The sequence below is a fragment of the Cydia fagiglandana genome, chromosome 2 (genome assembly GCF_963556715.1).
Source record: "Cydia fagiglandana chromosome 2, ilCydFagi1.1, whole genome shotgun sequence".
NCBI lineage: Eukaryota > Metazoa > Arthropoda > Insecta > Lepidoptera > Tortricidae > Cydia > Cydia fagiglandana.
In genome coordinates, this window is record NC_085933.1 from 8268325 (window position 1) to 8280032 (window position 11708).

The 11708-nt window shown below is 39.5% G+C and overlaps 1 protein-coding gene across 1 annotated transcript; it reads left to right on the top strand.

Annotated features, from left to right (window-relative positions):
- The first annotated feature begins 519 nt into the window (after positions 1-519).
- On the top strand, positions 520-9207 carry LOC134672472 (malate dehydrogenase, cytoplasmic-like). The gene is made up of 5 exons (XM_063530411.1): positions 520-802; positions 1089-1446; positions 1534-1746; positions 7365-7521; positions 9005-9207. The coding sequence occupies exons 1-5, from the start codon at positions 555-557 to the stop codon at positions 9205-9207; spliced, it is 1179 nt and encodes a 392-aa protein (XP_063386481.1). The 5' UTR covers positions 520-554.
- Positions 9208-11708: the final 2501 nt, after the last annotated feature.

Genomic DNA, 11708 nt, shown 5'->3' on the forward strand with positions numbered 1-11708 from the left:
TTTTGATCCTAATACAATTACTTGAAGGCAAATAGTTATGTTACTCTTTTTATACCAGTTGTTACTTTAAGAAAACGTCTAGTTAAAATAAATAAGACGTACTTTATAAACTTTATATTTCCAGAAGAGGTTAAAACAATTGTATACAAATTATCTGATGACAAAATAAATAAAAAAATTACTGATAAATACGTGGAACGGAACATACCTCAAACGTAGAAATTGTCCAAGCGCTACGTGTCAGTCTGTGACATTTGACATTTATGTTAAAGGATCGTCTAGACGAGCATGCAAATTGACAATTTGATCAGAAAGATGTCTCTCTCTTGGCCAACAACTCTTGTCTCACGCGGCATGTTTCCTCCATTCTACCAAGCGAAATTAAAATTACTTTTATCAAATGACAATAATTATATACATACCTTATCTATCAATAAATCGATTCGCTTGAAGTTTGTTTGTTCCCGACTTGTCAGATGTTTGTCAGTTTGGTAGTTTGGTATGTTTACTTTGGTTTACTTCAGACTGACTTCAAAGCGTTTTTTAAATACATAATGAATTTCCAATGCGACTCCCCGGCAGAGCCATTACGAGTGCTAATAATTAATTCAAAATCTCCGGCTGCAAAATTCCTTGCGGTTAAAATCCTTTCAGGTGAAATCTTTGGAAAGAATCAGCTCATCGACATTGTACTCATGGTTTTAGCAAATGAGCAATCCAAGGCGAGAAGCTTAAAATTTGAGTTAGAGAAATGCGCGTTTGCATGTACCAACTCTATCGATGTTTCTTGCAATTGGCCAAGGTTCGTACTACCTAGTATCTACTTACTTTCCTACTCGTTCGGTTATTAATAATTTCCTATTTATAATATGGCTTATAGAGTCTTGATGGCATTCGCCAAAGAAGAAAGTGCCTTTTGTCTGGGAATTGATAATCGCTAAAAAGCGATCTCTTCCAGACAATCTTTGGGTAGCGGAAATTATTTCTTTGGCGAATGCCATCAAGACTCTATATATAAGCCATATTATAAATAGGATTTTAATGTGATTTATCATACCAAGGATTAATAAATATACCTACATTCGTAGCATTTCAGATGCAGACGTATTTTGTCTTTTAACAAATTTTGATAATCCTAATGTATTGGATTTTACCAAGATGAGTGATGATAAGCAATTGGATATGTTAGATGTGATTATAAATGTAGCCACTAACATTTACGGATCAATGCAAGAAGTCCAAGCAGACGAAACGACTCAGAAACATGAAAAACATAAGAAAAAAACAATATTGCCTGAAAAGAAGGCCCACAAGCCAATATTCATTACTGACGGTCTTGTGTCTATACATATTCTGATGTCTTTATCTAATTTGCCATCTGATATATTTTTTTGCCCTACACCTATAGCACCCATCGCTAAATCTGTTTTGGGCGAACACCTAAAGGTGGGATTACGAAAATAATTTAATATCTCTGTAAACGATTTGATAAAATGAAACGTTTTAATACAATCTATTTTTTATTAAATCAAGGTCCAGTCCAAAGTTCTTAATAACGTTCTCGTTTGGGCCGCGAACGATGAAATATTTCACGCGGAGTTTGAGAAACCTTTGATCATTGAAGACAGAATGGGCGAGGCCTCGCCGTGCGACCGGGAAACTGTGGGCAAGAATGTCCTGGCCTTGACGAACTTGGACCACACGCAGTTTAGTTCTTCTTGGCTGAAGAAGGACCTCATAGCGAAGGTATGAATTAGTATTAAAAGAACAAGGATAAGGCTAAGGTTATTCGGGGGGAGTTACCCGTTAGGTCCAATTGCAACATTTCTGTATGAATGTCAACAAAGCTTCGAGGCATGGTGACCTTCCTTCCTGACTTCCAATCGCGCAGACGTCGTTTTGCTTTGCTATAACGAATAATTTAATGAAACAAGGTTTCAATGAATATGACAATACACCGGCTAGCAAAATAATAATGCTACAATTATATTAGGTCGGTCACCGGTTACCGCATCGTATGCAAACAATGTCTGTTGCCTGGCAGCCACAGGTGATCGAAAGTATAATTGGATCATTGTTCATTAAGAAGTATAATGTAAGATAGTGTCAACCCGTGTCTCAAAATGCCTTAACTAGGTACCTACCTATTTGACGCAGTTCAGGATCAATGGTAGGTACCATTGATACCTACATTAAATAGTCACCATCATATATCATCATGTCAACTCTTTAAACTAGACACGACCTTCACCAATGAAGACGCCGACTAAGAAGAGATCATATAGGTATGGGATCAACCTTTGTGCTCCGCCTTTATCTGAACATAAGGTAGCTAACACACTATCGCACCGCACCAAGGTCATTGAGGGACGCACCCATAAGTAAGAGGGAGAAAGAGATATTGCTTTCTTCCACTTACTTATGGGTGCGTCCCTCAATGACCTTGGTGCGGTGCGATAGTGTGTTAGCTACTTAAAATCTAACGCAGTGAGACGATAAAGGCATGTTCAGATATCAGTTAACACTTCCCCGCACCCCGCGACATATCTGATGGTAACTGTAAATAAGTATAAGTATACCTACTTATGCTAATGCATAGGTATTATAGTTATGACGTAAAACAGATCTATATATAGGTAGACCTAGGTTTATAGATCATGATACCTAGAATTTATTTTAAGAGTTCCGTACACTGTGTGTAGTTTTTACGTCAATCTCTAAAGATATTTAGTCGTCGATTAATCAACCCGTCTATTATCAGTTCCGCCCTTAGCCAATGGCCATGGTTCTGCTCGTGAAAGCATGTCAGAAGTTTGCACAAGTACCTAATACGCAACAACCTGCCAAAACATCCAGACCGCCGCGGCCATTGACGGATTATGATATTGCCTTCGAGCAACACGGAAGGGAGGCGGCATTCGCACTATTTCCCCTCTGCCGAGGTACAAGATTCGCGCGTCAATTTAATCTAGCGCGGGTAATAAAACTAGTTGCACTTGGATTTTTCACTAGACAGAGTCCAGACGCGCGCGTGAACACTGCTGCACAAAAATGCCTGTTTGCTCGGTTTTTTGCTATAAAAAGAGGTCGGGGACATCAAATTTACAAAAAGAAGGTGTTACATTTCACATGTAATATTTTTTTTTTACATATCATACGTTTAATTACATTTAAATACAATTATTATAGTTTAGTCTCAAGTATTTGTTGGATTTATCGATTTTGTTCGCTCAGTACAAATTGCGGATCGGTCGAGCGACAAATCCGACTTCTCATCTCTCAGAATACAATGACATACTTCAACGAAAATGTGTTAGTGTGCGTGTTGTGACACTAGTCACTCGTCCGTACACAAAAAGAGAACGAGGTTTGCAAGATTTGTCTTTGACGTGTGTCATTTTCTATGTATTTGTGTCGTCATTACAGAGGGCCTACCGCGAACCACGTTTGACGTGTTGCCTCCCTGTCACACTTACGTATGAATTTACAAGTGCCATAGAGAGGCAACACGTCGAACGTGGTTCGCGGTAGGGCCTCTGATTGGATTTTGTATGTAAGTGTGTGAGAAGTGCGACTGTGTGCACCTTCCCCCCGCGAAAAATGGCAGAAAGATTTGTACGGTGAGATATCGCTTGGGCCCCTCCCTTCCGACGTGTCGGAAGCCGGTGTTGCTCGAAGGATATTGCCGATAAAGATATGACCTTAAGGTGGTTCGATTTTCATACAAAATTCAATCAAAGCTCATTAAGTAACTACACACTATTAGTACATCAATATTTCCGCATTTATCTTCCTTCGCATATTCGTTTGCGCGAAATTAACAGGAAAACAATGTTTCATACAGAAATCATGCAAAAATCATAGTTAAATTTTCATCAATTTTACGTATGTGTGTGTCACAAATGTCGTGTACAGATACATTTGCGACGTTGCCATACCATTTCCGACGTTGCCGGGCTGACCACGGCGCGAATTTGGAGTGCCGTCATGTTTAGTGCAATTTTGTTGACATTGACGTTTGACAGGTACTTAATTGACCTAAGCGAGAATAAGTACCCGAAGTTCGTCAGCTTAGCTAAGAACTATCATGGCGTGTTATGCAAACAGTCGCTTTTTTGCTTACAAACGGAAGATTCCCGGTTCGATCCCCAGTCGTTGTATGCTGGAACATAACTTTTTGTATTTTTGTTACATCTAAATTTCGTATTGTTTTTTTATTTTTATTTATTTTTTCTTATTATCATAAATCGATTGATTAAGTATGGGCTACTCGTATTCGTTTATTTTTGACGAAGAAAATTAGAAATTATACTCTACCTAATTTCTCTTATTTTTACAATCAGGACATCCTCACTGCAATAAAAAAGAAATGTATAAAATTTCCTGTGGTTAAAAATAATGGATTTTTTCTATGAATGAAAACCACAATTATTACTATAGTTTGTTTTTTTAGCATTAGAAACAAGGTAAACAATCTTGACGTGTCTTTTAATTGAAAAACACATTTTAAAAATAAGTGACGGCAAATATGTAACAATTATAAATCAAATACGATCATTTATATTCTTCTGCTTTCATAAGTAATAGTTTTTGATTTTTAAAAAGCGTTTAAATCTGTGTGCTTAGCCAAGATGCCATTAATGCGACAGACACGGCTGCGCTTCGGTTGCTACGGAGCGTAAACCAGTGGCATCTTGGCTAGGCACCCTGGTCATCTGGAAAGCGAAACACATACGGATCGCGTTTCTATTACTCAATACAGTGGCCAGTTGCAGATTCGGCGGTAATCTTAACTATACCTAAATCTGGGTGCCTAGCCATGATGCCAGTCGTTCGCTCCGTAGCGAACGTTAGGGTAATACCTCTCTCTCTATCACTCTGCCATATTAATGCGACAGACACGGCTACGCTTCGGTCGCTACGGAGCGTAAACCATTGGCACCTTGGCTAGGCACCCAGGTCATCTGGAAAGCGAAACACATACGGAACGCGTTTCTATTCCTCAATACAGTGGCCAGTTGCAGATTCGGCGGTAATCTTAACTATACCTAAATCTGGGTGCCTAGCCAAGATGCCAGTCGTTCGCTCCGTAGCGAACGTTAGGGTAATACCTCTCTATACACTCTGTCATATTAATACGACAGACACGGTTGCGCTTCGTTCGCTACGGAGCGTACACCTTTGGCATCTTGGCTAGGCACCCTGGTCATCTGGAAAGCGAAACATACTGAACGCGTTTCTATTACCCAATACAGTGGCCAGCTGCAGATTCGGTTTTAAAGTTAACTATACATAAACCTGGGTGCCTAGCCACGATGCAGGCTAGTAGAGTTCTCTTTCACCTTCAGCAGAACCGGGAGATCCAAACCTACCTAATTTTCATCTAATAATCTCAAGAATCAGTGCATGATTCAAACTTTACCGGTCGCCGTGGTAAGACCTAGGATTTACCATATCGGTGTTGGTAAAAGCCCGAAGTAAACTAGTAAGATTTAACATTTCGGGCTTTTACCGATCGGCATCGGTAAAACCTAGGTTTTACCGGTAAATCCTAGGTTTTGCCGTACTTCGGGCTTTTACAGTAACATATATATAATAATTGCTCGTTTAAAGATAAGATAACACAAAGGAGAAACAAAAAGAAATTACCTACTCGCACCAGTCTTGAACCCCAATCCTCTTGCACGTATTTCCACGAACATACCGTTACGCTATTGCAACATACTTACGTTGTGTGAAATTGTCTACTACAAGGATCACGGAAACACTGTTTGCATGTGTGAGTAATAGTAGGAAAAAGCGTGACAGCAACACTCCGTTGAATTAAAAAGGTGGTTTTTGCACAATGAAGTATTCAATGTTTATTTTAATAGTTCAATATTTATTTAAAGAGTGCGCGAAACATACTTTTAAGTACACAAATACCATGACTATTTCACAAAAAAATAAAACCTGAAATTTTGCAAAAGTGGTGCCATCTAGCGAGAGTTAAGTTTTGAGTAACCTAGGCGAACCACCTTAAGGCCAAGCGAGCACCACGATTTTAATTTTTGCGACACGACTTTAGAATCGCGCTGTAATATATCGCAGAAAATTCACAGCGCGCACTGCGATGAAAAAGTCGACGATTTGTTCATTCTCAACATGGATTTCGTACCAGTCGTTTGTCATGAAACGTTTCTTTAATATGCGATCGCTGTATGACTTTGAGCATTTATAATTATAACACAAAGGTGATCCCCGTCTATTTCCATAATTAAATGGTCAACATCTAGCGTCTCATTTTGAGACTCCATTGGAGAAGCAGGTGCCGGGATGTTGAGGCTTGGAGAGTGAAATGCCGACTTAGGCCAAGCGCGCACCACGATTTTAATTTTTGCGACACGATTTTAGAATCGCACTGTAATATATAGCAGAAAATCCACTGCGCGCACTGCGATGAAAAAGTCGACGATTTGTTCATTCTCAACATGGATTTCGTACCAGTCGCTTGTCATGAAACGTGTCTTCTTATATACAACTAAGGTGATCTCCTTCTATTTCCATAATTAAACGGTCAACATCTCGTCTCATCTTGTGGACTGGGGTCCGGGGTGCGATTTTATAATCGCAGTGCGCGCGGGGCCATACAGCTCCGTATGCTGCAATTCACTTTGCGATAATCGCGTCGCGCGCAGTCGCGGAAAAATGTGACAAATCACAATTTTAAAATCGCTGCGATTTTGTTTTGCCATATAAACACATACGTTACATTTCTGCGACTAAATTATCGCGCGACAAAAAGTCGTGGTGGGCACTTGGCCTTAGATCATTTAAATTATTTGATTATTTCCGACGTGTCGCACAAAATTCAAGGCTCCGGATACTCTTTGAAACAGATATAAAGCCCAAAGATTATTAAATAAATAAATAGGGAAACTTAGTGGCTCTGTGAGCTGTAGGTAGCTAGGTAGACTTCGCGAGTCTAAATCCGCCATTTAGTCAGACATTAAATGCTGGCGTTTCGTGATCTGCCTAGGAATATCACCCCTTGAGGTTTGCACGATATGGATGGCGGTCGCGCTCGCGTTAGGCAGATCATGAAATGGCGGCGTCTCATGATATGCCTATGAATATCTCGATCAATTATTGTACGTTGCGCCCGGTATGAACCTAGGAATATCAACGAATAGATTGGTCTAATCGATCTGCCGCCTCTTTTATAAGGCAGATCATGGTATGCCTGGCGGCGTTTCATGATTAGCCTAGGAATATCTCGATATGTCCGATTTTGCGATCTGCCGCCGACATATTTATATTCAAAATCGTCGTAAAACTACGTTTACTTATTTGTTGTAAATTAGAAAATTATTTTCATTTTGTAGACGGTTGCAGTTGCCCGAAAGAATCCCCACGGAAGCGTTTACAAAGCGGCATCAATTGCAAAAGCTTTGCAGCAGATTTGGGGGGCGCGTCTAACCAATGCGACACTCTACACTAATATGGGAGTTATTAGTGACGGCTATTTGGAGACTATAAAAGGTAAGTGTTTTTGTACTCGTACAGTCGTATTCATGGTTATAACCGCGAAAATCGAAGTTCGCAAATTGCGGGCATTTTTCTCTGTCACTCTAATTGCACCCTCATTGGAGTGAGAGAGAAAGCAATTTGCGAATTTCGGTTTTCGCGGTAGCCCCTCAGATATATCGCAGCGGCCGAGGTGCTCAAAACATTTGAACAAGCACTCCAACGCCTTTACAATACAGACGTGTTCAGCTATATGTCGTATCAAAATAAGATCAAAACCGTAACATGTCGATAAATCTGAATCAGGCTCCACGATACCGTTTCTACATGGCATCGTAATGTCCATAATTCCATAAAGAAAGGTGTTTTTTATGATATAATATAGGAGGCAAGCGCACAGACGAATCGACTGAGCGTAAAAAAAAATTTAAAAAATGACTTTCACCTGATCTTTAGTACAGTCACCATCAGATATATCGGAGCGGCCAAGGTGTTCACAATATCTGAACACGCGCTCTAACGCCTTTTGACAATAGAGGCGTCTTCAGATATTTGTGAGCGCCTTGGCCGCTCCGATATATCTGATGGCGACTGTACCTATTACACTTTTATATAATTTGTTCTTACCGTACTTCAGCAAAGTAAAAGGAGGGTTATTTAAATTACAAATTAATAGGTTGCCGCGAGTTGGCATATAGGTACAAAATAAAATTGCTTGACAAGCCTAAGTACTTAATTACGTAGGTATACAGAGTAAATTATTAACTAAACACCAGTTAAGCCGACACGTGTACCTATTTTTGAACAAGCGAGGTAATCATCCTTTGTTTCTGAGAAAATCACGGCTCGTTTCGGGAAATGAATTAGATACTCACTAGATATGAAATAGTAACGATATGTAAGAATATAAGAATAGAATCTCTAATTCATTTCCCGAATCAAGCCGTTTCTTAGGTTTTATTTGTACGAGTACAATAGGTGGAGAAGGCCTTCAGGCCTTACGTCTGCTTTTTGCATTATGAAACAATTTAGATGGCATATTAAGATGAGATTTTTAAATTGGCCTCAATATCAGTGTTTCTATGATTTGTTTGGGCTATCGGGAAAAGTTGCTACGGGGTACGTCGTGTAGATGCTCGCAGTGCTTTTCGTTATGATGTCGCTTCAAACTTCCAAATTCATGTAAATTCGATCTCACTTTGACATCAGTCGCTCTTGAATCTCACTCGCATTCATTGGTGCGAGTGAGATATGCTACGAGTATTCATATCAACAGATTTTAAAAGTCCACACTAAAATGATGAAAAAATAAAGAAAATGGCCTCTAAGTGGGTACAATATATTTATTTTAGATTTCTACAGTATTTTTCTTCATCATATTGCTAACTCATACTAACCAAGTTTTGGACAATAAATGCGATCGAAATGTGAAACAAATAACAAATAATGTTGAGAATTTAAGCATTCGAAAGGTAATTAATAACTTATTTGTTTTCAGGGTACCCCTACGTGTTTCCCATAGAGTTTAGTGGTGACACTTGGAGAGTAAATGAACGATTTAAGGAAGATGTTTATCTCAAACAAGAAATCAAAAGAATAAATAAAACAGTAAAAGGATTTCATGAAAATGCAAGTATATTTCTTATCTACGGGTTAATTGCTGCTATTAACAGTGGAATATCAGTAGCACTCTATTTTTAACCGACTTCCAAATCTCAAAGAAGGAGGTTATCAATTCGGTTGTATGTTTTATTTATTTTTTTTATTTTTTTTTATGTTTGTTACTCCATATCTCCGTCATTACTAGATCGATTTTGAAAATTCTTTTTTTGATTGAATGTATATGCATACAGATTGGACCCGTTTTTGTCAAAACCCAGTTCTGATGATGGAATCCATGAGGAATCGAGGGAACTCCTCAAATCTTAAAGGCATACATATAGTGATTTTTGGGTTTTTATCAACAAATCAAGCATATACACCCAAAAAAGTGACATTTGATGAAGTGGAACTGCTGATGATGATCAGAACGGAACTCTTTAACGACGCATAGTTCACGGTTGGCGATTTGTCCTCTTCGTTATGTTTGTTAAGCAAGTTAAGTTTTTAAGCCACATTTTTGTCAAGCTCGAGTTCTGATGATGGGATCCATGAGGAATCAAGGGAACTCCTCAAATCTTAAAGGCATGCGTATAGAGATTTTTGTATTTATATCAGAAAATCAAGCATTTTCATTAAAAACTGTTGCATTTGATGAAGTGGAACTGCTGATGATGATCAGAACAGAACTCTTCAACGACGCATAGTTCACGGTTGGCGATTTGTCCTCGTCGTTATGTTTGTTAAGCAAGTTAAGTTTTTAAGCCACATTTTTGTCAAGCTCGAGTTCTGATGATGGGATCCATGAGGAATCAAGACAACTCCTCAAATCTTAAAGGCATGCGTATAGAGATTTTTGTATTTATATAAAAAAATCAAGCATTTTCATTAAAAACTGTTGCATTTGATGAAGTGGAACTGCTGATGATGATCAGAACAGAACTCTTAAACGACGCATAGTTCACGTTTGGCGATTTTTCCTTTTCGTTATGTTCGTTAAGCAAGTTAAGTTTTTAAGCCACATTTTTGTCAAGCTCGAGTTCTGATGATGGGATCCATAAGGAATCGAGTCCTCAAATATTAAAGGCATACGTATAGATTTTTTTGTATTTTCATCATAAAATCAAGCATTTACATTAAAAACTGTCGCATTTGATGAAGTGGATCTGCTGATGATGACCAGAACAGAACTCTTCAATGACGCATGGTACACGTTTGGTGATTACGAATTTCGATTTTGACTTGGACTCATACCCGGATCCGGTTTGGACCCGGATCCGGTTCGGACCCGGACTCGGATCCGGATTCGGACCCGGACTCGGAACCAGACTCGGATCCGGACTCGGACCCGGTCTCGGACCCGGACACGGACCCGGACTCGGACCCGGACTCGGACCCGGACTCGGACCCGGACTCGGACCCGGACCCGGACCCGGACCTTGACCCAGAAAACCACTATGATACCTTAACTAAATAAACAACTATGATTACCTATCATAAAATTAATGTAGGTATAAAGTACGATGATGCCAATCTTACTAGCCCTTCCCGCTTAAACCCCCGTACACCGCACGGCATGCGCCATTAAGTGGGTTAGGTTAGGTTTGAACTGCGATCCTCACAGAACCGAACAAGGATTAGGTTAGGTTAGAACTGCGAGCCTTACAGAAACGAAATGCTACTTGAAAAGTGGGTTTGATTAGGTTCGAACTGCGATCCGCACAGAACCGAACTGCTATCTGAGGAGTGGGTTAGGTTAGGCTAGAACTACGACCCTCATGGCTCCTCTTCACGATGGGCCAACGCCGGCCACTCCAAGGGACGCATTTATGCGTTAGAGGGAGCAAGTGATATTGCTATCTCATTCTACCGCATGGCTGCGTCCCTTGGAGTGGCCGGCGTTGGCCCATCCTGTAGAGGAGCCATTATACAGAAGCGAAATGCTAGTACAAAAGTGGGTGGTTTTACCTCCTTTTCTACATAGTGTACCATCTACAATAATCTTTCATCGGCCCCCATGGAAGTCGGTTTTTTTTTCTTAAAAATTATTAAGTGAACGTATCATAGGTAAGGTACGTTCGGGAGGGACAACGTGGTTCAGGATCTTTCACTATCCAACTCGATCGTGGTTTAATTTTGGAAACGTTCGCTTGCACCAACATAGCACGGGGTCATCCATTAATTACATCACACGTTTAGGGGGAGGGAGGGGGTCAAGAAAATGTGACATAATGTGACATGGGGGAGGGGGGAGACACAAACTTTGTGACGTCACTTTAACTTCATCAGTAACCGAAAATTTATTAAAATTATTTTATTCGCTGTAATTTTTAAATAACAAGTTTTTAAAACGATAATCGTTTTTATTCGTTTAATTTTCTTTCCAAATAGTTTTGGGTCATAAAATTACTAATATTTATATCGTCAAAAATATTTTGATAAAATAATAATAATACTTAGGTACTTACTTAATTCGATTTGGCGATTTCGTAGAAAAAATGTGACGTCACACTAGGGGGGAGGGGTTTGCCAAATGTGACCAAGTGTGACAAGGAGGGGGGAGGGGTCAAAAAACCTAGAAATTCGTGTGACGTAATTAATGG

Coding starts and splice junctions, on each gene's coding strand:
- LOC134672472 (XM_063530411.1), top strand. CDS start 555: ATGAATTTCCAATGCGACTCCCCGGCAGAGCCATTACGAGTGCTAATA. Junction 803..1,088: donor GTTTCTTGCAATTGGCCAAG/GTTCGTACTACC, acceptor CTACATTCGTAG/CATTTCAGATGCAGACGTAT. Junction 7,522..9,004: donor CTATTTGGAGACTATAAAAG/GTAAGTGTTTTT, acceptor ATTTGTTTTCAG/GGTACCCCTACGTGTTTCCC.